Genomic DNA, 26,291 nt, shown 5'->3' with positions numbered 1-26,291 from the left:
CTACAGCAGGTTTCTCCAAATTGCTGCCTTTTACGGAAGCATTTCACGGTGACAGCATCCTCTTAGCCTAACTTTCCCCATCTTCTCCTACATTGTCAGTCTTGCAGTAGGCAAACCTAAGAACCTGTGCTTTCTTTAGGAGACAATTCAGGGCAGGGCAAGAGGGCACTCAAAACCCTGCTGGCCTTACAAGTGGAGAAGAAGGTGGCTCTGGACCCCACTTGTTGTCCTTGTTCATAATCATTCTAAGAGCATTATCTCTTGGGACACCCAGGAGGATAAAACAAAACTACTCTGTAGGAATTGTGGTTGGTAACTGTACAGCAAACCAATTAATGGCTGTAACAGAACTTGTAAATTTGACTCTTATTATTGGAATTAATTAAACGTCATTTCTTGATTCCACAGAACATTGTGTTACTTGTTTTCTCCATTATTCACAATGCTGTGTAGTTATGAGATATTGTTAATTTGTTTGTGTATTCATGTTGAAATATATTTGACTAAAATGCCTAATTAAAAAAAGAAAAGTAAGTATAAATTGCTATTAGACCAGTTATTATCAAAAGTGTTTTTATACTTTTCAAAAGTGTGAATGCACACATGTGGATATTTAACCATATTTAGATGAATCAAGGGTATCCAGGTCAATTCTCAATTTAAGATTATTTTTAAGCATTTTAAATTTATTAAGTCCTCTTATGCCTATAATTTTTTCCCCTGTTTCTGCTCTCACATGCCTTTAGTTCATCTAGTTTAACATCATACTAAAAGGAGTGATGTCTTAAATGTGCTTTCAAAAAAAAAATCAGACTGCTTAAATTAAAAGTGCAGTAACTCTATTTGTCATATTTCACATCGTCCCTTCCTCTCATCTCTCTGTAAGCCTGGCTTTAGTCATTATTTTTACACTTTACCAATACCAACACATTTTATTCTTGTCAGCTCTCTACCACCCTCTCCATGGGTGATGTGACCTTCTCAAATGGTGTTGTTCAGTAACTAAATCATGTCTGACTCTTTGTGACCCCATGAATTCCAGCATGCCAGGCTTCCCTGTCCTTCACTATATCCCAGAGTTTGCTCAAACTCATGTACTGATTCGGTGATACCATCCAACCATCTCATCCTCTGTTGTCCCCCTCTCCTCTTGCCCTCAGTCTTTCCCAGAATCAGGATCTTTTCCAATGAGTCAGTTCTTCAAATCAAGTGGCCTAAGAATTGGCACTTCAGCCTCAGTCCTTCCAATGAATATTCAGGGTTGATTTGCTCTAGGATTGACTGGTTTGGTCTCCTTGATGTCCAAGGAGCTCTCAAGAGTCTTCTCCAGCACAACAATTTGAAAGCACCAGTTCTTCGCTTCTTGGCCTTTTTTATGGTCCAACTCTCACATCTGTACATGACTACTGGACAGACTATAGCTTTGACTAAACGGACCTTTGCTGGCAAAGTAATGTGTCTGCTTTTTAATATGCTGTCTAGGTTTGCCATAGCTTTTCTTGCTTCAGGTGTCTACTAGCAAATGGAGGTAGCAATGAGAAATACTGTACAATATTTTTTCATAACTGTTTGTTTTCTCCTGTGTCTCCGTGTTCATTCAGGCTGTCCTGACAACAGCAGCTCTCACCCTGGGTGTGCTGTTTCCGCGGGTGGATTTCAGGGCTGCCTGAGGCTCATTTCCATTGGCGACGAAGCAGTGGATCCCATCTCCGTTCAGCAGGGGACGCTAGGGAGTTTCCGTGACCTCCAGATAGACACCTGTGGCCTCACAGATAGGTAGGCAGCCTCCCGTCAGCGTGCCTGTTTTCAGGGTGTTTTTTGTTTGTTTGTTAATTTTTAATTGGAGGGTATTTGTTTTACAATGTTGTGCTGGCCTCTGCCATACAACAGTGTGAACCAGCCGGAAGTATCGTGTCCCTCCCTCTTGGACCTCACGCCTTCCCCCACCGCATCCCGCCCCTCGGAGTGGTCACTGGGCACCAGCTCGGGCTGCCTGCATCATCTGGCAGATTCCCACTGGCTGCCTCTTAATATTTTATGTATGGTAATGTCTATGTTTCAATGCTACTCTCTCAGTTCGTCCCACCCCCTGCTGTTTTCAATTTTTGATAGTAGATTAGAAACAAATAAAAAAGAGCGTCTTCTTGCCCTTTCTCCATTCCCAGTATTCCATTCCATGGGGGAAAATTATATTTATACAGAAAACAAAAATGACAACCTTTAAGTAATCATTTCTTTCCAATGATACTTTTTTAGAAGACACACTGTTGTGAATTTTCCTTGTATATGCCTCCAGGCTACTTAATTCATACAGAATACTATTGATGCTGTTATAATTATTGATGACTATATACTTTAAAAATGTCTAACACTTCAGAGAGCAGACTAGAATATTCTAAAGCGATCATGGAGGACCCAGAAATCAAAATTCTATGTGGTTAGCTGCATTCACCTTACATCCTCTATTCTACAGGAAAAATGAAAAGTAACTCTTTCTTTGATAAAAGTTGAAGCTTTAGGGATTTCTAGTGATGTTGTAAACACAGCAAAGAGTGGAGAGGATTCAGTCGCCACATACTGAGCGTAGATAAGATACTGGGGAAGATAAGAAAGGCAAAGCTTTAAAACAATAGCATATTAACATTTCTAAGCATTGCAACTTTACCAAAGTTATATGTTAGCCATACTATCAGACTTTTAAGTAATTTTGGCTAAAAGGGATGGCTTAATCATCACACATGCACCTTTTTTCTGTGCCAATATGTCTGACTTCTCTGCAATAGCAGTGCATTAAATTTGTGTTGAACAAATGTACACACCCTAGACATCCCCACACATCCACACATAGGGCACTTTTCAAATGTTCACACTGCACAGAGTCCTTTGTGGAGTAAATCTAATCCAAATTTAACACTAATTGAAATTCCCTGTCATCACCAATTAACTACAAGTTACAGTGCAATTTAGCAATGTGTGAGGAGATCACAAATTCCCAGTATGTAAAATACTGACTCACAAGAACTTGGCACTTTAATGCAAATGCCCATGGTTGTATGTTCACATTCTATTCATTTGTAGTGGAAAAATTATTTAAATAATTCAGACAAAACTCTCAGTACTAATTTTCAGATTATAAAAAAACAATTGGCATAGAAACTATAGCATCATCTGTAAGTTTTAATTGCAGTTATCTCTGGAATCTTGAGTCTTGGGAGAGGGTTAGAAATGTTCTTTTGGACGTAGAGTGCTGCCCTCACCCATGGGGATGACCTAGTAGGGCAAGAGGGTGAGAGGTCAAGTTCACAGGCAGTGGCAGGGTTGTCTCTTCAGTCAGGAAGCTCAGAGAAAGTTATTTTAGGGCCTGGAGAATTCCATCCCAGCATATGTTGCAATCACAATATTTTTCTCACATAATGGTGGTCCCTTTGTGCATAAAAATTTCTTGTCCAAAAATAAAAAAGCAAACAAACAAACATATCTATGTTGTGTGTGACCAGAATAGAAAATAGAAACATTTTCCACATCACATTTTAAGAAGATTTTCAGATATATGTACTAATCTATGGAGACGTCTGTAGTGTTAAGCTATTTTCCATACAATTCAGGTTCATGGCAACTCTGTAAGTGGATATAAAAATAGCTGTTGGCACTTTGGATGGCCTATATAGTCACTAATTCTAATTTTGTATGGCTTAACATCTAAAGACATGTCCTTATTCTCCATTCTTCTTATTACTAAAAATGTTCATTTTCCTCAGCCCTTTAGTCCATACCTACAAACTGCATGTCCAATGTACCATGAAATAGATTCCCTTAAAAGCGCAGCGAAGCAGACACCCCTGCCCGGGCTGTCTTTGGGCGCTGTGCACTGCCCGGCCATGCGCCTCGCCCACCGCTCGGCCTGCCCCGAGCAAGTCCTCATGTGCTCAAGTGAAGCTGAGCTTTATTATTAAAATGCAGCTAGCTTTATGACTTCTATCCATCAGGCACAGGAGTTAATAATTCACAGCAGCACTCCTCCGCACACTGCAATGCTGCAGAGACGTCTGAAGTCCAGGGGCGCTTGGAAAACCTTCCTGAGCCTCGCAGGACCTGTGCTCATGACCCTCTGCCTTCCTGTGGTTCTGCTGTCACTCACAGGGAAGGGCCCCCTGTCCTTCGGGACGAGGCTGGGGGGTAAGGACAGCAGTGAGGAGGGATCGCGCCTTACACTCTTTGGGTTTTGGCCATTAGGATTTCATGTTGTGTAACTCAGGCTACGTAGCCCTTATCAGGTTCCTCTTAGGCTCAAGCATTTGCCATCCCCAGCCATGGACTGTGTTAATGGGGTCACTTTTTCCAGTTCCACTGCTTTTGATCTAACATTAACCATCTAGATGCTAAATGCAAAATTGTGAAACATACATCTTGTTTTTTTTAAAATAAATAATACATTTAAAAGAAAATTAATTACCACAAACTCAAAGATTTTGTTTTTGAAAAAATCTTATACCCAAATAATTTTAGGTAACCCTATAATATTCTTTATCATAGAAGAGTCATCTTCATCCTATTAAAAAGTGTGGAATCTATTGAAGCAAGATTTTAGAGAGTTTCAATTTGTCAAAAGAAAAAAAAAAAAGGCAAGAAGCTGCTTTGTTCAAATGAGGGGCAGAGGGGATGGGCCGAGCTTGGGTCAGGCCACCTCTTCAGCCCCAGAGGATCTGCAGAACACTGTCTGAAATACTGCCCCTCCGGATACTTGGTGACTGTGCTCCTGACTGTCCATTTCTGTAACACTTATTGTAATTTGCTGACTGTCAAGCTGTGGATAAGGGCTTCCCTGGTGGCTCAGTGGTAAAGAATCCACCTGCAATGCCGGAGACCCAGATTGGATCCCAGGGTTCGGGAAGATCCCCTGGAGAAGTAAATGGCAACCCATTTCCAGTATTCTTGCCTGAAAAATTCCATGGACAGAGGAGCCTGGTGGGCTACAGTCCGTGGGGTTGCAAAAGAGTCAGACATGACTGAGCGACTAAGCATACACACACTTTTTTTTTTTTTGAGTAAATTTCATATACTTGCCTGTATTGATTGAGTCCCTTACAATGAACATTTTTAATTAATACACAGAATTTTTTTAGAGCACTTTTAGGCTTGCAGAAAGTATAGAGAGTTCTCCTCTATCTCTTTTTTCCAGCCTCCCTGCACACAGCTTCTGTATTTTTAACATCTTGCATCAGTGTTGTACACTTATTAGAATTGATGAACTGATACTGATACATTCTTGTTAACCAAAGTCCCTACTTTACATGGGCTTCCCAGCTAGTAAAGAATCCACCTGCAATGCGGGAGACCTGGGTTCAGTTCCTGGTTTGGGAAGATCCCCTGGAGAAGGGAAAGGCTACCGTTCCAGTATTCTGGCCTGGAGAATTCCATGGCCTATGGTCCATGGAGTTGCAAAGAGTCGGACACGACTGAGTGACTTTCACATACACACTGATTTACATTATAGTTCATTCTTTGTGTTAGACAGTTCTATGAGGTTTTCCAAATGCATACTGTTATGTCTTCACCATTATGGTATCATGTATAGTAGTTTCACTGCCCTAAAAATCTTACATGCATCATCTATTCAATCATCCCTCCCTTTTCCCAACCTCCGGCCTTGAAATCACTGATCATTTTACTCTCTTCATAGTTGTGCCAATTCCAGGATGTCATGTATGGGAATCATGTGCTCCATACATAGCCTTTCATTTAATAACATGAATTTAAGGTTCTTCCAGGTGTTTAGTGACTGGACAGCTCATTTGTTTTTAGTGCTAAACAATATCATATACCACAAGTTTATCCATTCACCTGAAGCACATCTTGGTTCCTTCCAGGTTTTCAGAGTTAGCAAAGCTACTATAAACATTTACGTGCAGGTTTTTGTATGGAAGTAGGTTTTCAGCTCATCTGAGTAAATACGAGGGAGCGCAATTACTGGATCATATAGTAAGAAGATGTTGAGTTTGTGAAATACTGTCAAACTGCCTTACAGAGTGGCTGTGTCATTTTGCACTCCCACCAGCAATGGATGAGCGCTCCCGCTGTCCTCATCCCTGCCGATATTTGGTGCTGCCAGAGTTTTGGACTTTTGCTTTCCTAACAAGTCTGTAGTGTTATCTCATTGCTTTAATTTGCATTTCTCTACTGACATGTGATGCTGGAGATCTTTCTGTATTTTTATTTTCAGTCTTGGTACCTTCTTTAGTCAGGTGTCTATTCAGATCTTTTGCCCAAGTTTTTAATTGGTTGTGTTCTTATTGCTGAATTTTAAGTGCGTGCGTGGCGTGCTCAGTTGCTGTCGTATCAGATTCTTGCAAACCCATGGACTGTATAGCCTGCCAGACTCCTCTGTCCATGGGATTTTCAAGACAAGAATATTGTAGTGGGTTGCCGTTTCTTTCTCCAGTTCCTCCTGTATTTTATACCCCAATCTTTGTTAGATATATGTTTTACAAAAGTTACCTATTAGTTTATAGCTAATCTTTTCATTCTCTTCGTGTAATTCATAGAAAATATTTTTTTAATTTTACTGAAGTGCAAATTACCATTTTTTTCTTTTGTGGACTGTATCTGAAAAGTCATTGCCAAACCAAGGTCACCTAGATTTTCTCCTATGTTCTATTCTGAGAGCTTAATGGTTTTGCATTTAAAAATTCTGAGATCTAGTCTGAGTTCATTGCTGTGAAGGATGTAAAACCTGTGTTTATATTATTTTTTTTGCACGTGGAGGCCCAGTTGTTTTAGCCGTATTTGTTGGAAAAGTTGTCCTTCCTTCAGTGAAGCCTTTGCATCTTTGCTGAAGACGAGTGGGTTATGTCCGTGTAACTGTTTCTGGGCCTTCTAGCTGTGCCGTCAACCTGTTTGCTCTTTGCCAGTGCCACAGCCTTGATTTCCGTAGCTTTATAACAAGTCTTGAAGTTGGGTAATGTTAGTTCTTTGATCTTTTTCATTTTTAATATTCTCTTGGATCTTTTTCTTTTACATATAAACTTTAGATGTTTGTTGACATCCACAAAATTACATGCAGTGATTTTGATCAAGATTCCTCTATAGATCAAATTGGGAATATCTGAAATCTTGACAATTTTGAACCTTACTCTCCATGAACATGGAATATCCCCACTTATTTAGATTATTTTTGTTCATCAAAATCTTATAGTTTTTCTCATATAGATCTGTGTCTTGTTATGTTTGTGTCTAAGTATTCTATTTTTTGATAGTGCTAATGTAAGTGCTCTGTTTTTTATTCTAGATTTCAGTTCATTGTTCCTTTATAAGAAATAATCCTGCAGCTTTGCTCTCATCACTTACTAGTTTCAGAAGTTTTTTTTTTTATTATTTCAGAATTTCTCCATAGAAAATAGTGTCATCTGTGAACAAAGATAGTTTAATTTCTTCCTTCCCAGTCTACATATCTTTTATTCCTTTTTTTGTCTGATTGCATCAGCTAAGACTTCCAGCATGATGTTTGAATCAGAGTGGCGAGAGCAGATCTTTGTTTTGCTCCTACACTTAGAAGAAAGCATCTTGTTTGTCTCCAATAATATGATGTTGCTCTAGGGTTTGGAAAGGTTTTTTTTAATCAAGTTGATGAAATTGCTCTCTATTACTAGTTTCCCTAGGTGTTTTGCTGTCATTGTTTTTGTTTTGTTTTTTATCATGAATTGGTGTTAGAGTTTGTCAAATACTTTTTCTGCATCTATTGATGTGAACTTATAGTTTTTCTTCTTTAGCTTATTTGTGTAATAGATTGCATTAATTTTCAAATTATTTTTTTCAGATTTTGGAGCAGCCTTCATACTTGCAATAAATTCTACTTGATTATGTTGTATATGTTTTTATACATTTTTGAATTCAATTTGCTATTACTTTGAGGATAGCATTTATTTTTGATAATGAAAAATTAAATAACCTTCTTACAATTAAAATTTTAATCTTATAAACAAACCTTAAAATCCTACCTTTGATTTTGATAAGTGAGATGTAATAGTGTCCATGAGACGTAAGCGGTTATTTGGTTTACCTGAGTGATTTTGTGGTTTATTCAATTATGTGGGGAAAAATAAAAATAAAGCCCTCAGTCATAAGTGGTCTCTAATTCCTGAGGGCATCCTCAGTCTGACTAAAGTAGATGACATGCAGAATCCCTGGCACTGTGATACTACATGGATAAAAGAAGTGTCTCCGTTTTCCTGCCTTCTTTCCATCTCTTTAAAATGGTTTCTTATGTACTAAGTCAACATGGCAATATATTACTGTGTGGTATACATAATACACCAGCTAGCTTTGGCTGCACAATAGATTATCTTTAAAACTTACTAGCCCCAAACGGCAGCTGTTTGTTTATCTCACAATTCTGTATTTGCTGTGGGCTCTCTCCTGCATCTGTGGTTGCCGGAGGGTTCAGCTGACAGCTGCAAGACTTACAATCCTCCCAGTCGCTTGTCCTGTGGTTTTGAACCCACCGGAGTGACTGGACCATATGAACCAGCCCAGGTTCCTTCATGTGGCTGTGCTTTCAGGGTTCAAAACTCAGCGAGAGAGAAAGCCCATTGCCCAAGCCCTTTTCTAGCCTCTGCTGGGTCAGCTTGCTAATGCCTCATTGATCCAAGCAGGTCACATGCCCCACCCAGATTCAAGATGGAGAGGTAAGCTATACCTTTTGATGGAAGTACCTATAGGTCACACTGCAAGGGCATGGAAGCAAGGACAGAAAATGTGCTATTTGTGGCCACTGCAGGCAATTTATATCCTTAGCCATGTATGAAATTAATCTTGCCTTATTTGTGAAAAAGCAAACACGTTTTCTGATATAATGAGATGTGTAGAAAATTTGCCTGTCACAAATACGTGACAGTTGGTAGCATCTAATGGATTTTTTAGTCTGTAATTGATATTACGTTTGGAAATTTCGATGATAGACCCAGCAAGTGTTGTCCATGTTAAGTTTTTCTGGTCAATTCACTGTTGCTATCAATCTTTGATTACATTTCAAGATATAATTTATCACGACCGACTGTGAGAAATAGTGCCGTGTCTGCTTCCCCTAGGTGTCTGCCCAGCTACTGTGAACACGGGGGTGAATGTTCCCAGTCCTGGAGCACCTTCTCCTGCGACTGCGCACACACCGGTTACACGGGCGCCACTTGCCACTCCCGTAAGCCTCGCACTCCTGTGTCCAAGGTTCCATGTGGCTGTTTCCTTTCCATTATTTTGTGTGTTGTGTGTATGTGCATGTCTGTGCAACTCTGTGCTAGAAAGTAACAACAAAAATAACTACTTTAGACAATTTTTGTCTGATTTATTTAATTTACTTTTTACCTCTTATACTTTTTATTTTGCATTATTTCATATGAGTGGTAAGGCAGCTTACAGAAATACGTGGATCCCAGGACAGAAAATATGGTAGGTGAAAGAAAATAAGGATAAGAAAATAAAATATAGTCAAAAGTAAAAATAAAATCTAGAGTTCATGTTTTATAAACAATGTTTATAAAATTAAGCAGGAAGAATCTCAGAAGTGCAGGGTGGAAGCTGCCCTGGCTGGGTTTCTCAGTATCAGTGAGAAGCCAGGTGAACACTCAGGTCCCTTTGCAGTCTTGATGTTCCTTGATGATGATGGTGGTGGTGTTGGTGGCGGTGATGATGATGGTTAATATCCTGGAACTTACCACGTACTTGCGTAATTCTAGCTCTCTGCTTATTTCAACTCTTTTAATCCTTGAAACAACTCTAGGAGATAAATGTCCAGTTATCTATATTTTGCACTTGAGAAGCTAAGTTTTTTACCCAATGTCACACTCTCTCTCTCTTTTTTTTTTTTTTCCAATGTCACACTCTCAATCACCTCTTATTGGTGTTTCTTTAGTTTAGAACATCAGGCTCGTTTCTGAAGAATTATTCTTTCATCTTTAAAGCTAACAAATCTTTATGGACGACTAATCCATTATCTACAAGCAACTTATGACAGAAAGCCCTGAAATGTCCTTGGTTTTCTAATTATTGGCTGTTGTTTAAGCTTTTGTTTTATTGTTTTCCTTATTTCCTTTTCATTACTGACCCTTCTGAAACCCTTCTCTCATAGCACCCCTCCCTGTTGGTCTTTAGAGAGAGACAGAATGATATGAAAATTCACTCATCTCACCACATCAGTCCCTCCTACTGGGAGAATATATTGCACTGTTAAGAACTCTTCCCTGTGAATTATTTAATTTTATTTCCACATATGGAAGAAAGGCAGAAACTGGATTGACATAAATTTGTCCTTTTGGGAAGTGAATCCCAGGGAGGCAGGCATTGGGGTGAGAACCCTGAGCCCCTACCACTGAAGGTTCTGCAGAGGAAGACAAAGGGAGATGATTCATGCCCTAAATATCCCCTAAACAAGTTCAGCCAGGGCAATCCTACCTGCGACTCAATTTGCTATACTAGTGCCAAGTAAGAATTTGCCAGGGTAACTCTTTATTTGAAAGGACCCAGACATCTGGGAAACCTGAAGCTGAGTGATTTGGCTGAGTCACAGTTTGGAATAGGGTAATCTCTTTCTTAGAGTGTTCTCCATCATACTTATATGAAGCAGATACCAACTGAATATTAATGATTAAGGAGTGATGGCTAAATGCTATCATTAACTGTGATCTAAACATCATTCCAAACAACTCTAAGCATAAAGATTTAAAACGAGCAGATATATATTATGTATTTTATATATATTATACATTCTCTTACACATATGTAAGGTTTTCTGTTTGTGGCCCATGATTTAGTCTAATAATTGAATTGACTTTCTTGGAATTCTGCAATTGATCAGTCACATGAAGATGAGATATTACCAAATCAATGTAAGTGAACACAAGACCATTATTTTGGAGTCTAAGTACACAATTAGTACAAGTGTATGTTCTTGTTTAAAGCAAGTTTTCTCCTAAGTCATTCCTCCACTACTCTTGTTTTCCTAGGCAATTCCAGCCCCAACACAACACAGACACTGTTATCAATCTATGTGTATCCCTCTGGACACTTTCCTAGGTGGTATAATCATGTGTATATATGATAGAAATCTCAACGTGAGTGGCCGAAATGCAAGCATGGTGGAAAAGCAGTCCATATTGCTTTTCCATCAGTGTCTCTGTGTCCACCAGTGTAAATGATGGTAACCATGCCATTAATTTGGGGGCAGTCTAACTTGATACATTTGAAACTTGGCCCTATTTAATAAAAGGATTTTTTCCTTTATAGAATCTCTGGACAAAAAGCATTCCCTTCTTATTCTTGTTCTTTGAGATGAGAGAACAAGAACCCCTAAACTTCTCCCAGGACTTTTCTTGATTATTTGAAATAGGCAAAGTTAGGAATGTAGATAATCCAGTCATTATAGTATGGCATAAAGCCATATCCTCCTAGGATCACTCTAGTTTGCGGATCTTGTCTAACTACCACCTGAGTCTTTCTGTGTGGATGCCAGGTTTGATCCTTAGAGCTGACTTAAAGATCCAGTCCAACTCTGTGCCAGAATTAGTGCCACACTTCCCTCCCAGCAGCCATTAGCAGCTTTTCAGGTTTTCAAAGGGTTTTTCCTGTCAAGGCAAAGGGTGATGCGCAAGAGAGCTGTTACTCGATTGATCATTCATTTCAATGCATGCTGAATATTAATTGAGTTCATCATATGCAGATGCTAATCACTTGCCTTGTAAAACATTCATTGTATACATAGAAAATTCATTTATGAATTAGGATAAATTGAAACTACAAAGAGACTTTTCATATATATTTCTTTGAATTTTGATTTTCTTGAATAATCATTTCCAAAGCATTTCAGGAAGCTTCTTTTCAAAATGAACTTTAAAAATGCAATGAAGTAGAGCTGCTGATTTGTGAAATCCATTTCACTGAAAAAAATGCATTTCATGTGGAAATTGTCTTAAGTAAACAAAGAATATAATTACTGAGTAATTTTTAAAAAACAGCATGATTATTATATAATAACAGATCATTTAGGGATATTAAGCCAATGCATTTCAGATTCTTAGATATTCTGAAACAGCAAAGAATTAGACTAGAGTCAATCCAGTTACCCTGATTTTGACAGGAATTCTGTGTTTCCAGAGCGTAAGTATTCAGATCCACGTGTCCCGTAGTGATACTTCCTAAAGCCTTTCACTCTGTGCCTGAGAATCTTTATGCTGCCCGAGTGAAACAGGAAACACTCCTCTAGAGAAAACGTCCCTGAGAGCAAGGCAGAGTGAGTGTCACTGGGGAAGGTATCACTTAATCAGCAACGTGGAGGGTCCGTCCCACGGTCGCTCCTCTGAGACCTCCGTCCTCTGCAGCTCTCCACGAGCAGTCGTGCGAAGCCCACTGGCACAGAGGAGACTCTTCAGGGCTCTATTACATCGACTCAGATGGAAGTGGCCCTCTGGAACCATCCCTGGTATACTGCAACATGACAGGTATGCTAATAAGCTTTTTTAATGACAAACTCATGTGAACACTTGCTGTGTAGGAAAACCCAGGTGCAGTGAGCAGTTTACCGAGTGGCAGCTTTACTCAATGTGCATTTTGATTGTAATTGTAATATGATTGCTAAGAAGTATTAAACGTAATGTTCCAAAATAGTTAAGAGGTGGTAATTAAAAGTTATGTCATGATTTTCCTGGAAATGCTCTTTCTTTATGCAAAAATTAGCAATAAATTACTGTTTATTAATCTACAACAAAAAGGGTAAACTTTATTTCCTAGTTCATGACAATAAGTGCGAAAGTCTTAGGAGAATGTTCACTTCTTAAATTTATGAAAATATCCATTTATATCCCTTTGAATCTGTAATCAGGTGAGTTCATCTGCGTGCATGCATGCTAAGTCGCTTCAGTCCTGTCTGACTCCTTGTGACCCTACGGACTGTAGCCCACCAGGCTCCTCTGTCCGTGGGATTCTCTAGGCAAGAATACTGGAATGAGTTGTCATGTCCTCCTCCAGGGGATCTTCTGGACCCAGGGGTTGAACCTGCATCTCTTATGTCTCCTGGGTTGGCAGGCAGATTCTTTACCACTAGCACCATCTGGGAAGCCCTGAGTTTATCTAGGGAATAATAAATGTTTCTAAAGTGTATATGGACTTCCCAGGTGGCACGGTGGTGAAGAATCCACCTGCCAATGCAGGAGACACAAGAGACCTGGGTTCAGTCCCAGGGTCAGGAAGATCCCCTGGATTAGGAAATGGCAACCCACTCCAGTCTTCTTGCCTGGAAAATTCCCTGGACAGAGGAGCCTGAAGGGCTACAGTCCATGGGGTCACAAAAAGTCAGACGTGGCTGAGGACTAACACACACACCAAGTGTATATACTTCATCTAATAATACTATTCACGTGCAACTATATAAACACTATTTCATCTTCCTTAAAAACCTGATTGTTAATATGTGTTAAAGGACTTGTGTATTACATAGTGTTTATGACGCCTTTAATTCTTTAAAACTTTTTAATTTAAGCTCTCTGCCAAATGTATAGGAGCTCAAAGACCAAAACTTGATTGACAACTGCCCTGATGGAACTGATACAAATTTTTCATACCTCTTCTCTACCTGTATCTGTATGTGTCTGTACCCATAAATTTTTCTCCATGCTCATATAAGGTTTGCCCAATAAAGAGGACAAATGTCCTTTAGAAAACTTTCTGTTACTGTAGCAGTGTAGCCCTAACAGATACTTCAACAACCACAGAATTTGAGTGCAAATTCTGAGATAATTATCAGAAAAAAACCAACTATAGATGGTTCTTATGTAACTATAAATTAGTTATAGTTTGGTTTCCCTGTTGTTATGGCTCCACATCACTCGGGAAGGGTTGCAGATCTCACAAGGAGGAAATTATTTATGGGTAAACCTATAATGATGGTTTGTGAATAGCTTGCAATCCTAATGTGGTTTCTATACCAATACCTATTGTCATTTCACACATGAAAAAAATCTAAGCATTTTTGGCAGTGGTTAATATGTGATCTGATCTAAATTCAGTGAAATATGTATTCCAGTCCCAAAACCACCCCCGAAGTTGTTACAGAAGATGCAGGAACTTCCAGGGCATTACACTGGTGTGAGTATGGCTGTTTGGGGCTTTTGGGCAAATATTTTATCATAAATACTGACCAGAATATTGCAGTGTGATGGTAGAGTTGAATACATCAACTTACTTTTACTGAAAGATATGTGATCAGTGAAATATGTAGGGAAACGGCCCAGGGGACCTTTCTAGATATACTGGACTCCAGTGGTTTATAACCTTCAAGTGATTCAATTTCTGCTTTGATTTGCTTTCATTACCATGACTCAAGTGAATGCCAAGAACAAAGAAAGCTAAATAAAGAAGATAGCATCCCAATAATACATTTCCTTTATATTAATTAGGTTCTTAATTATCACAAAAGTCTAGGGCATGTTAAAGATTTTCATATATATTATGTTGGGTTAACCCTATGACCAGAGTTCCATATACACTGAAAAATTCTAAGAATCATAGAAAGGTGGAAATAATCCCAAATAGCATGTTCCCAGGTGAGTAAAGTTTCAAAGGTATTTGTTGATAATTAACTGTTGGCAGGCTTGGTAAGGCTGAGGTCAAGTTTATGTCTGCCAAGAAGAATAACTGAGAGCTGATTGCCTGATCTTCTCCAGTTTATGGTTGTAATAGAAGAAAAACATTTTAATCATCATAGTGAACACATGATCTAAGCTTTGCCATGAAGCTTTTGTTGTGCATATTTCTAAAGCGCATTTGGAATGTGTAACTATCTCAAAGGTGTTCTGTTTTGATACTGATTGCTGCAATATCTGATACATTTTGATTCCCTGCCATTGCTGTTACCTCTTCAGAGTGAACCTAGGTCCTACCACCGTAGACGAGAATAGTTATCAAAATGCAAAGGGACAGTAAGAACAGATGCTCAGCTTTTGATTTCAATTAACTTAGGATAATACTTGATGATATATAAGCATGTTTTTCTTACCCTAGAGATAAGGAAGAACCTCTGAATAAGGGAGGGAAAAGGTAAAATCTACTGATTACCCATCTTGATTAATTTATATACATGATGGCCTTGAAAACTGTCTGCCAAGGACATGAATCATTCCCTTTCCCAGGGTGATGTGAAGAAATGTCCAAGTTAAGGCACAAAACTTAAAAGTTGCAAGAAAACGTCTGACAACATTGAACACGTGTACTCAGCGCCTGCCCTGAGCCGACACAGCTGGGGTCATAACAGACTGTGAATCTGAACACCTCCCTCCCATGGGCGGGGGCGCTTTTTCGGGTGGGGAGCCAAACCTTTGACAGAAGCGAATCAAATACATGGCACGTTATAAGGCAGTGGTTGCTGTGAAGCAGAACAAAGCGGGGAGTGGGGCACAGACCGCAGAAGGACGGGTTACAGTTTTAAATAGATCAGGAAAGGACTCAGTTGGAAAGTTGACATCTGCACTTATCACATCAAAGCAGCAGCACTGAGACAGGAGGTGGAGCCTTCGGGGGAGGGGGGAGGCGAGGGCAGGAGGCCTCCAGCCACAGGGAGCCTGGCCTGTGGGACCGGCCCGGGCAGGAGGACCAGGATGTGGCCTTCCCTCAAGTCATGTGGCTGGAAAGGGGCTGGTCCAGATTCCACACAGTTAGGACCTTTAACCATCATGGTGCACCAAGGCGAGGCAAGGAGACCAGTTAGGACTTTGCTCTAGTAATTTAGCCAAGATGGTGGTGATGGTGGGGAGCAGGGTAAGAGAGAGAAGGAGGAGAGAAAGATTGCTTTCGAACCACTGGACCGGATGTGGACAGAGAAAGAGAGGCAACAGGCAGGGCTCCCGTGTTTGGAAGGAAGGTGCAGTTATTGTTTATGGAGATGGAGAATTCTTGGGAAGGACCATGTTTTAATGGAAGACCAGGATTCCAGTTGTGAGCATGTGAAGTTTGGTTTGCCTGTTGGTCATTTGATTAGATAGTAGGGATCTCTTGTTTATTAAAACAAGTGTAATATATCTTCTTAAAGCCTACTGGGTGGTTATAATATCCTTGGCAATACAAACCTTTAAAAATATAGTTTGGACTGTGACTTTACAAGTCAGCCTGACCGGCCGGCTCTCATTTGCTTTACTGTCACTAGTGGACACTGTCCAGCAGGCTGAGGCTTTTCCAGGTCCCTACATGTTTGTCCCCCTAGGGGAGCTCTGCTTTCTGCAGAAGGACCCTGTGGCAGCATCCAGGAAAGGCTGTGTTGTTATTAGTAAGCTTCTCTACAGATGCTCAGGGCTTCCCAGGTGGCAGTAGGCTAGAGAACCGGCCTGCCAAGGCAGGAGACAGAAGAGATGTGGGTTTGATCCCTGGGTCGGGACGATCCCCTAGAGGAGGGCATGGCAGTTCACTCCAGTATTCTTGGCTGGAGAATCCCATAGACAGAGGAGCCTGGGAGGCTACAGTCCACGGGGTCACAAAGAGTCAGACATGACTGAACACAGCCCAGCCCAGAGATGCTTATTTGCACACGGGTTTAGAAACCACTGTCGTGAAGCTGAGGAGCTTTGATTTCAGTGAGCACAGCCTCCTCTATCTTCAAAAAATTAAAATGGAAAGGGAGTAAAGGGCACCACACAATGGAGAAATAAAGCTAATGGAGATGTAAAATTTTGGTGCCGCTATTCATTTCACAGTCCAAGCAATTATTATGTTGTTCCTATTAATGTAGATTGCCTGATCCATCACTGAATCCTTGTGGCTATGGTTTGTTAAAATGCAACAAGAATTGTTCAGATGTATTAAGATAAAGTCTAAGACATTAGTTCTCTAAAGTAAATATTTTCTAATTACTCTAACTTAATCTTGGAAAGTTTTAAGAGCTCTAAGGTGTGTGTGTTGTGTGTGTGTTCATGAAAATAATTGATAATAATTTAATGATTTACATTGATATGTAAATGTCTATTATTAAAGCATACTTAGTAACTATGCCTTTATCTTACATTGCAAATAAACAAACATTAAGTCCAAATTATTGCTTCACTAAGACTTTTGCATAATTAAGTTTTTTAGTGAAGTTTGTGGTTTCCTAACTCTTATCTAAAACTCCTGAAATTAGTATAGTCTTGTTTTACATGAAAAGATTAATGTTCTAAGGGTTCTATAATTGCAATTAAGGTGGAGCATCAAATGGATCATGGAGATGGAGTGCAGGAGTTAAATATTTCAGTGAAGATTTCCAAATAATATTAAATGCCAAGGATTTTTATAAAACTCAAAGCCGTAAAGAAAGCAGAGTGCTGAAGACATGCAGGCCAAATGACCAGTGACTGCCTCCAACAGCTAGGCAACAAAATATTTAACTGAAAAATTTAAAAATCCAGATGGGTCCTGGAGAAAACCTAAGGAACGAGCCAGGGTTATAGCTCAGTGGTAAAGAACCTGCCTGCCAATGCAGGAGACTTGGGTTAGATCCCTGGGTCTGGAAAATCCCCTGGAGTAGAAAGTGGCAACCCACTCCAATATTCTTGCCTGGAGAATCCCTTGGACAGAGGAGCCTGGTGGGCTACAGTCCATGGGATCACAGAGAGTTGGACACTACTGACCACACACACACACATAGCTAAGTAGTTCTTACTGATCCAGGGGTCATGTGAGTTTCCCTCAAAGTCTTTGTATTGATAGAGGAATGATCTTAGGGTCCTGATTCTGTTCTTCCAACCTGAAAATATTTACACTATAATAATTTCTCCTTCTCCATAAGGCTGCAGTGCCTGTGGACAATTAAACATTCTTTAATTATTCAAAAAAACAAGTACTAACACTTTGAAAAATATAACCAAAACAAAATTCTAAACCAATGATTAAAATTAAATCCTTGGTAATAGCCTTCAGAAATGTAGTCCTAGGACCTACAAAAAGTCCTACAAAAAGACACTCTGCAAGTCTTTTTTAGAACCTTTAGTACTGAGACATCCAAAACAAGACAAAAAATGAAACTATTTTGAATGGACTGCTTGTGAAATTTGTTGATGGGTTTATTCCCTTCCTAACAGAAGGAACAGAACATAATTTCTTGGATGACAAGATGAGGAAGGTCAGTATCTCTCCCCACTGAGATGGAGATGTTTGTGTCCATACTGTACGCAGGGTGTTAGCATTAGTCGCTCAGTCGGTCTAACTCGCTTTGACCCCATGACTGTAGCCCTCCCGGCTCCTCTGTCCATGGGATTCTCCAGACAGGAACACTGGAGTGGGTAGCCATTGCTTCTCCAGCGGCTCTTCCCAGTGCAGGGCTCGAACCTTTATCTCCCACATGGCAGACGGATTCTTTACAAACCAAGCCACCAGAGAAGCCCCAGGTAGTTGTTTGCTGTTATAACATCACAGTCATGAGGCTCAGAAGCCGGGTCTCAGATAGCGCACTGTGAGAACGATTGTTGCTGGAAGCAAATAGGTTACAGTCAGAGCAGTGGCTCAACTTCTGGTCCATAAGAATCCCTGGAGGCTTAATGAACAAGCTGAGGACTGGGTCTGTTGCCTCCCTGACCATTCCCCCTTCAGATCTTAATTTATTGACTAACCAGTTAGTAATGCAGCACTTTTTGCTCATTATTATCACCTTCATGCAAACCAAGCAGCTGTGTTTCTTTTCTTATTGAGACACAGTTGATTACACGTTGTGTTAATTTCAGGTGTACTGCAAAATGATTTAGTAGAACTGACAAATGTATCTATTTTTTCAGATTTTTTCTGCTTATAGGTTATTACAAAATATTGAATATAGTTCCCTGTGTTGTATAGTAGGTCCTTGTTGATTATCTATTTTATATATGGTAATAGTGTGTATTTTGTTGTTGGTTCAGTTGCCTAGTTGTGTCCAACTTTTTGCAAACCCATGGACTGCAGTACGCCAGGCTTCCCTGTCCTTCACTATCTCCTGGAGTTTGCTCAAACTCATGTCCATTGAGTTGATGATGCCATCCAACCATCTCATCCTGTGTCTTTCCCTTCTCCTCCTGCCCTCAATCTTTCCCAGCATCAGGGTCTTTTCCAATGAGTCGGTTCTTTGCTTTAGGTGGCCAGAGTATTGGAGCTTCAGCATCAGTCTTTCCAATGAATATTCAGGGCTGATTTCCTTTAGGATTGACTGGTTTGATCTTGCTGTCCAAAGGACTCTCAAGAGTCTTCTCCAGCACCACAGTTCAAAAGCATCACTTCTTCAGTGCTCAGCCTTCTTTATGGTCCAGCTCTCACATCTGTACATGACCACTGGTAAAACCATAGCTTTGACTGTCCAGACCTTTGTTGGAAAAGTAATGTCTCTGCTTTTTAATACACTGTCTAGGTTTGTAGTATGTATATTTTGAATCTAAAAAATGATACAAATGAACTTATGTACAAAATATAAATAGACTCACAGACATGGGAAAGAAAATTGTGGTTACCAAAGGTGAAAGGAGGTTATAAATTAGGAGTTTGAGGTTAAAATATCTGCAGTTGTGTTTCTTCAACAGCCATTTTCCTGTGTCAGAAATTGTGTCAGGTCCCCAGCACGGTGGTTTAGCAAAGGGCAGTCAGTCCAGTTGTCTTACACACAACACAAGCTGTTTCTGGAGGGTGAGAAGTAGATTTATTAATATAAGAACGCTTATAAGAGATGTAAGCAGTAAAGAGAGGGGATTCTGCCAAGCTATTTTTTTAAGTCCTCTATAGGCTGGGTGTAGCCCCACATCACTATGTGTTTAACGTTTATTTGTTAGTATAGATCTTCTTCCTTTCTTCTCTCTTTTTCTAGGCTTCCTGTCGGCATATCCAAACAGCTCTCTTTTCAGTTATCCGTTCAGTTCATGCATTCATTCAATCACACACACTTTATACTATGAACTTGCAGGCACTAAGCTATATGTGAGAAATGAAAGGGAAATTAACTGTTCTCATAGACCTTCAGATGAGTGAGATAGATGTTAATTCACTAACAACGTTATGAACATCATAAGTTCTACATTTGCTATTTTAAGTAGATATCAGCGCTTGCTGGAAATTTGTCGAAAAGAGGCGGTAAGCATAGACCGGAGAGCTCTTTCATGAGTAAAGGCACAGTTGCTGCAACATACATTTTCTTTGCTTGTAAAGAGTTGGGATTTCATTGTTCTCTGCTTTGCTCTTGAAAATTGAGGTTGGCAGGAAGCATAGCATTATTGTGCATTCATTACATGTGGCAAGTTTTGTTTGGAACTAGTGTTTCTTACAAAAAATTCTTTAAAGTTTAAATGTTGGAATTTTTAAGGAAAATGAAAGAAAAGCTGCACTTTGATGATTATCATACATAGTGAACCTGCATTTCTTTTATACTGGCTTTTGCCTGGAAAGAACTCTTTTCTACCTCCACTGGGGAGACGTTATTCTGACCTGCCTCTTGACACTTCTAAAGGTAGCTCGTAAAACATGCAACAAGGTGTGGTTGGTGACGCAGAATTTCTGGGGCAGGTCCAGTCATTGTGCCCAAGGGTAAAAAGACAAATGCTTCAGGGAAGCTTATTTTCCTGCTTTTCTGACAGCCATGCAGTCTGCCCCAACCTTATGGGTGGACATTGTGAATGGTCTGGATGAACAATAAAAATATAGATGCTCAGAGAGCAGCTAGGCCAGAAACATGCCTGGTTCACTGCCTTAGCATTCAAAGGTGGCTATAACAATAGCACTTGGTCTTCAGCATTTACTAAATATGGAATTGGAGGCTCAGAGATTTTTTTTTACTTTTCTAAGGCCATTCCTCCCCTGTGGCTCAGCAATAAAGAATCCTCCTGCAATGCAAGAGATACAGCAGGGGCTGCAAGTTCGATCCCTGGGTCAAGAAGATTCCCTGGAAAAGAAAATAGCAACCTACTCCAGTATTCTTGCTTGGAAAGCCCCCTGGACAGAGGAGGCTGGTGGGCTACAGTCCGTGGGGTTGCAAAGAGGCAGACATGACTTAGTGAATGAATAAGACCATAGATTATAACCCACATCTCTTATTGACCATGACCCTGTACTCTGTCTGTATCTAATTTTGTGAATGAATTATATAATGTGCTCTCTGAGAAAATTAGTTTGCTCTGGAGCTGTATGATGGGCCGACACACAGAGGGAGGCACTGACATCTTCCAATAACTGAGCTCCTAGGAGGTTCCGGGTATGGGGCCAGGCATGTATATGTACTGCCTGAAGACAAGGTCCGTCATGTTGAGTAAACATCCATTCTTGTTAAATAGCAGATGTCTGCCCTTATGAGTGAGCAGACACACATTCAGCGTGACCTCGTAAGTGAAAGCATCATCTCTGAAATCCCAAGAAGGAAGGCTGTGAGGTAGCTACATTCCGTTGAAGCTATCAAGGTGTATCCTATAGCATCTTCTTGTGTTCAAAATATTAAAGTAAGTCAGAAAAGCCTCAAGGCCCCAAAATTATGGCAAGAAAGGCAACCCTTATGAGGATGCTCCTATAAATATTTATCAGGAGGGACCTGAGATGTGGGGCCAGGATGAATGCCATCTCTGGGCCCCCCAGGGCCTGGCAGCTGTCTCTTTAGAAGACATCTAAGGAGATGTCATCACTTCCCTTCAGTAAAATGCACACACCAGTTATCCTCAGCTTTGACAAGCAGATGACCTGGCAGGGACCAGGGCCTCTGCAATCTAGGGCAGGGCCAAGTGAAAGCTGACCATCATCTTCCTCAGGACGCCCTCCGAACATCTGGAGCAGTGGACTTGGCCTTTATTGGCCTTATGAGCACATAAATGACCAGGATCCAGTTCTATTTTCATTGCAAATATAGGAGAGGGCTCAGGTGAGTAAGACTGTCTGGGAAAATTATAGACCTTAGCACTCTTTAAGAAGTTTACTCAGAAAGCTCAGTGACTTACACCATATTACTTCGAAATGTGTGGCTAAATTCCATAGTTTATGAATTTAGTTTTGCAAGTGAGTTTTTCTAGACCTCCATTTCCTTATCTGTGTGGCAAGAGGGTTGAGGTGAATAAAAAGTGAAAGCTAGTTGTAATGATATTTCTCCCTGTATAGTAACACAGTTTCTGAGAAGGCTGTCTTGGGTCTCTATTGTTGTTCTTGTTCAGTTGCTAAGTCGTGTCTGACTCTTTGCAACCCCATATGGACTGCAGCAGGCCAAGCTTCCCTATGCATCACAATCTCCCTGAGTTTGCTCAAATTCATGTCTATTGAGTTGGTAATGCCATGCAACCATCTCATCCTCCATCATCCCCTTGTCCCCCTGCCTTCAGTCTTTCCCAGCATCAGGGTCTTTCCCAGTGAGTCTGTTCTTCACATCTGGTGACCAAAGTATTGGAGCTTCAGCTTCAGCATCAGTCCTTCTAATGAATATTCATGGTGGATTTCCTTTAGGAGTGATTGGTTTGATCTCTTGCTGTCCTTTCTGTTCATCAAGAGACTCTAGTTCTTCCTCACTTTCTGCCATTGGGTGGTATCATCTGCATATCTAAGGTTATTGATATTTCTCTATTGTAATATTCAGATTATCTTTGTGGGTTCAGGAATGGCTGCTAGTATTTACATCTGTCTATCCTTATTTATCATCCTGTTTGCATTCTTAACTAGCTCTACCTGGAGATAGATGTGACAAATTAAATCATCTGGCATTTTGCCTTCTCAGTCTTCTCAGAACATGTACCCTCTTCTCATCAGAAGAAACAAAGGCAGCTGGCTTAATTTCCAAAAACGTTCTTCTTGGACACATATGCAAAATGCTGGGCTGGATGAAGCACAAGCTGGAATCAAGATTGCCAGGAGAAATATCAATAACCTCAGATATGCAGATGACACCGCCCTTATGGCAGAAAGTGAAGAGGAACTAAAGAGCCTCTTGATGAAAGAGAAAGAGGAGAATGAAAAGGCTGGCTTAAAACTCAACATTCAAAAAACTAAGATCATGGCATCCAGTTCCATCATTTCCTGGCAAGTGGATGGGGAAACAATGGAAACAGTGACAGACTTTATATTCTTGGGCTCCAAAATCACTGCAGATGGTGACTGCAGCCATGAAATGAAAAGGAGTTTGCTCATTGGAAGAAAAGCTATGACAAACCTAGACAGCATATTTAAAAGCAGAGACATTACTTTGCCAACAAAGGTCCATCTAGTTGAAGCTATGGTGTTTCCAGTAGTCATGTATGGATGTGAGAGTTGGACTATAAAGAAAGCTGAGCACCAAAGAATAGATGCTTTTGAACTGTGGTGTTGAAGAAGACTCTTGAGAGTCCCTTGGACTGCAAGGAGATCCAACCAGTCCATCCTAAAGGAAATCAGTCCTGAATATTCATTGGGAGGACTGATGCTGAAGCTGAAACCTCAGTACTTTGGCCACTTGATGCAGTGAACTGACTCACTGGAAAAGACCCTATGGCTGGGAAAGATTGAAGGCAGGAGAAGGGAATGACAGAGGATGAGATGCTTGGATGGCATCACCAACTCATTGGACCTGAGCTTGAGCAAGCTCCGGGAGTTGGTGATGAACAGGGAAGCCTGGCATGCTGTAGTCCATGGGGTCCCAAAGAGTCACACATGACTGAGCGACTGAACTGACTGGACACAAATTGGACTTCATCTCAGGCATCTGTGGGAGGAGGAATTTTTACCTTCATTTTCTTTGAGGTCAATTTCCAGATCACGAGCGATGAACTCACCAACTATAAAGGCATCAGATTTTTCATAATGAAGCCTTATTTTATGTCTACATCTCAGAGAAATGGAAATGAGTATAGCAGATATGCTTTCAATGTATATTTACCTGAATGTGTAAAATAAAGAGCTGGTTCTTTTTTCACAACTGATTGTTTTACTATAAAAGACTCCTTGTATAGTCCAGAGGTCTATTATAAAGTGTAAGAAGTGTTGCCAATTGCAAAGTGAATATAACTTGGCAAAAAGAAAAAATAAATCATACTGAAGGATAATGTATGATATGGCAAGTCAGTGTGATTATTATGAAATATCAAACCAAACCAGCAAATTAACTTGGCTAGGTTCCTTTGTCCCAGCAAAATGGTTGACGAGGTGCCACCAATGGTCTCCCTGCTCCTGCAGAGGAAGACCCCACTGAGTTCAATTAGCATGTCCTGAAAGGGTCACAATTCGTGTTTAAATTTGCCCGCAATTAAAAAGTAGCTCAGTCGGTAAAGCGTCTGCCTGCAATGCGGGAAACCAGGGTTCGATCCCTGGGTCAGGAAGATCCCCTGGAGAAGGAAATGGCAACCCACTCCAGTATTCTTGCCTGGAGAACCCCACGGACAGAGGAGCCTGGCAGGCTACAGTCCCTGGGGTCACAAGAGTCGGGCACAACTTAGCGAATAAACCACCACCACCACCACCAAAATTAATTACTTCAGATCCAAAATTGTGCTTCAGACTACCTTGTATAACAAACAGCTAAGTTGAGCAAACTCCAGGAGATAGTGGTGGACAGAGGAACCTAGCATGCTGCAGTCCTTGGGGTCAAAAAGAGTTGTACACAACTTAGTGACTGAACAACAATTTTTCCATCATGCTGGTCACTTCATTCATTAGTCTGTCTCCTTGTGCTTGAAAATTAAGGTTATGTGGCTTGTCAAAGGTTCATGGTTTTGAAATCTATGAAAATAATATGTTGTGGAATATTAGAGAAATATAATGTGTCATTGTTGGGGTCTTTTAAATAATAATTCTAGAAAGAGCAGTCATTTAAAGTATTTTTCAGAAGAGCAGTTTTAAGGTTCTTTTCAACTGTTCCCTTCTCTCCATTTGAAAGATTTCTATTATGATACCTTAGCCATGCAAGACCGTAAATCTATCATACTGACCACTAGCCTATATGAACCATTCAGGCACATCATTTTTCTTTGTGCCCTAAGCCATGAAAATAAATGACGCAGTGGCTCTGGGACTGATGCACTCCCAAGCCTAACACAGTCTTCTGCACGCCTCCCTGAATCTTCATCTCGTTTGATGGAAGAAACCCTGGGGGTGAATGGGAGTAGGTAATTACCAAAAATAATACCAGACCCACTTAAGTAATTTTCCAGGAAAATGTTGAAATGTAAAATGTCTCGTGAAAACATGATTAAGGAGGAAACAAAATCTATGGATTTCAAGTTGCCATGGGAACACTCACAGCCCCCTCTAGTGAGCAGATAGGTGGGTGATCCATTAAGTCTTTTTTAATTGAGTCAGCATTGGTCATGCTGACTCACAGTTTGTTCCTGTTCTTGCTAAGTTTTGCATATTTATGATGCTTTTTCCCATAAGCTTTGAACCAGAGTTTTTCCCATGGCCCTTGGGGTTCTCTCGCCTGAGTCTCTCTATGTATTTCATGTGTTAAGCGTTTGTGAGCACCAGCACAGCTCTTAGGTTTTTCCCAGATCCACATCCCCAGGGTAGGAAAGGGACAGGGACCTGTGGGGACCCCTAAGTGAATTCTTTGTATTATTGTTTTGATTTTTTGCTCTTATACTCATGTATTAATTATTAAGAAATAATATAAACTCAATAAGACTGCTTCCTGCTCTGTAATATAGAAAGTTTGTGTGCAGACTGATCATTTATCACATACATATTACAGAGAAAGTTAAATGACATTATAGAGATAGTTGAATTAAGGTAGCTTGAACTCAGCCTTTTACCCACTGAGCCACAGCCCTCTATACTGTGGGAGCTTCTACACGGTTATGGTGGGAGGTATGTTTGGGGGGGTGTTTATGGTGGGAGCTATGTTTGGGGGGGTGTTTATGGTGGGAGGTATGTTTGGGGGGGTGGTTATGGTGGGAGGATAGTTTGGGGGGGTGTTTATGGTGGGAAGTATGTTGGGGGGTGTTTTGGTGGGAGGTATGTTTGGGAGGTTTATGGTGAGTATTTTGGGGGGTGTTTATGGGGGAGGTAATGTTTGGGGGGGGTGTTTATGGTGGGAGCTATGTTTGGGTGCTTATGGTGGAAGGTATGTTTGGGGGGTGTTTATGGTGGGGTATGTTTGGGGGAGGCGTTTATGGTGGGAGGTTATGTTTGGGGGTGTTTATGGTGGAGGTTGTTTGGGGTGTTTATTGGTGGGAGGTGTGTTTGGGGGGTGTTTATGGTGGGAGGTATGTTTGGGGGAGGTGTTTATGGTGGGAGGTGTGTTTGGGGGGGTGTTTATGGTGGGAGGTGTGTTTGGAGGGGTGTTTATGGTGGGAGGTATGTTTGGGGGAGGTGTTTATGGTGGGAGGTGTGTTTGGGGGGGTGTTTAT

The 26,291-nt window shown here is 40.6% G+C and overlaps 1 protein-coding gene across 1 annotated transcript in view; it reads left to right on the top strand.

Moving 5' to 3' along the window:
* Positions 1–26,291, top strand: part of LOC122453341 (contactin-associated protein-like 3) — a 198,994-nt gene that overhangs the window by 142,557 nt on the left and 30,146 nt on the right. The window contains exons 10-12 of the mRNA XM_043487328.1: positions 1,602–1,776; positions 9,084–9,190; positions 12,363–12,482. Of these exons, the coding sequence (XP_043343263.1) occupies positions 1,602–1,776; positions 9,084–9,190; positions 12,363–12,482 (402 nt within the window). The remainder of the gene's footprint in view (positions 1–1,601; positions 1,777–9,083; positions 9,191–12,362; positions 12,483–26,291) is intronic.

The sequence above is a fragment of the Cervus canadensis genome, chromosome 14 (assembly GCF_019320065.1).
Source record: "Cervus canadensis isolate Bull #8, Minnesota chromosome 14, ASM1932006v1, whole genome shotgun sequence".
NCBI classification, from domain to species: domain Eukaryota; kingdom Metazoa; phylum Chordata; class Mammalia; order Artiodactyla; family Cervidae; genus Cervus; species Cervus canadensis.
This window is presented reverse-complemented; position numbering and strand designations above follow the sequence as displayed.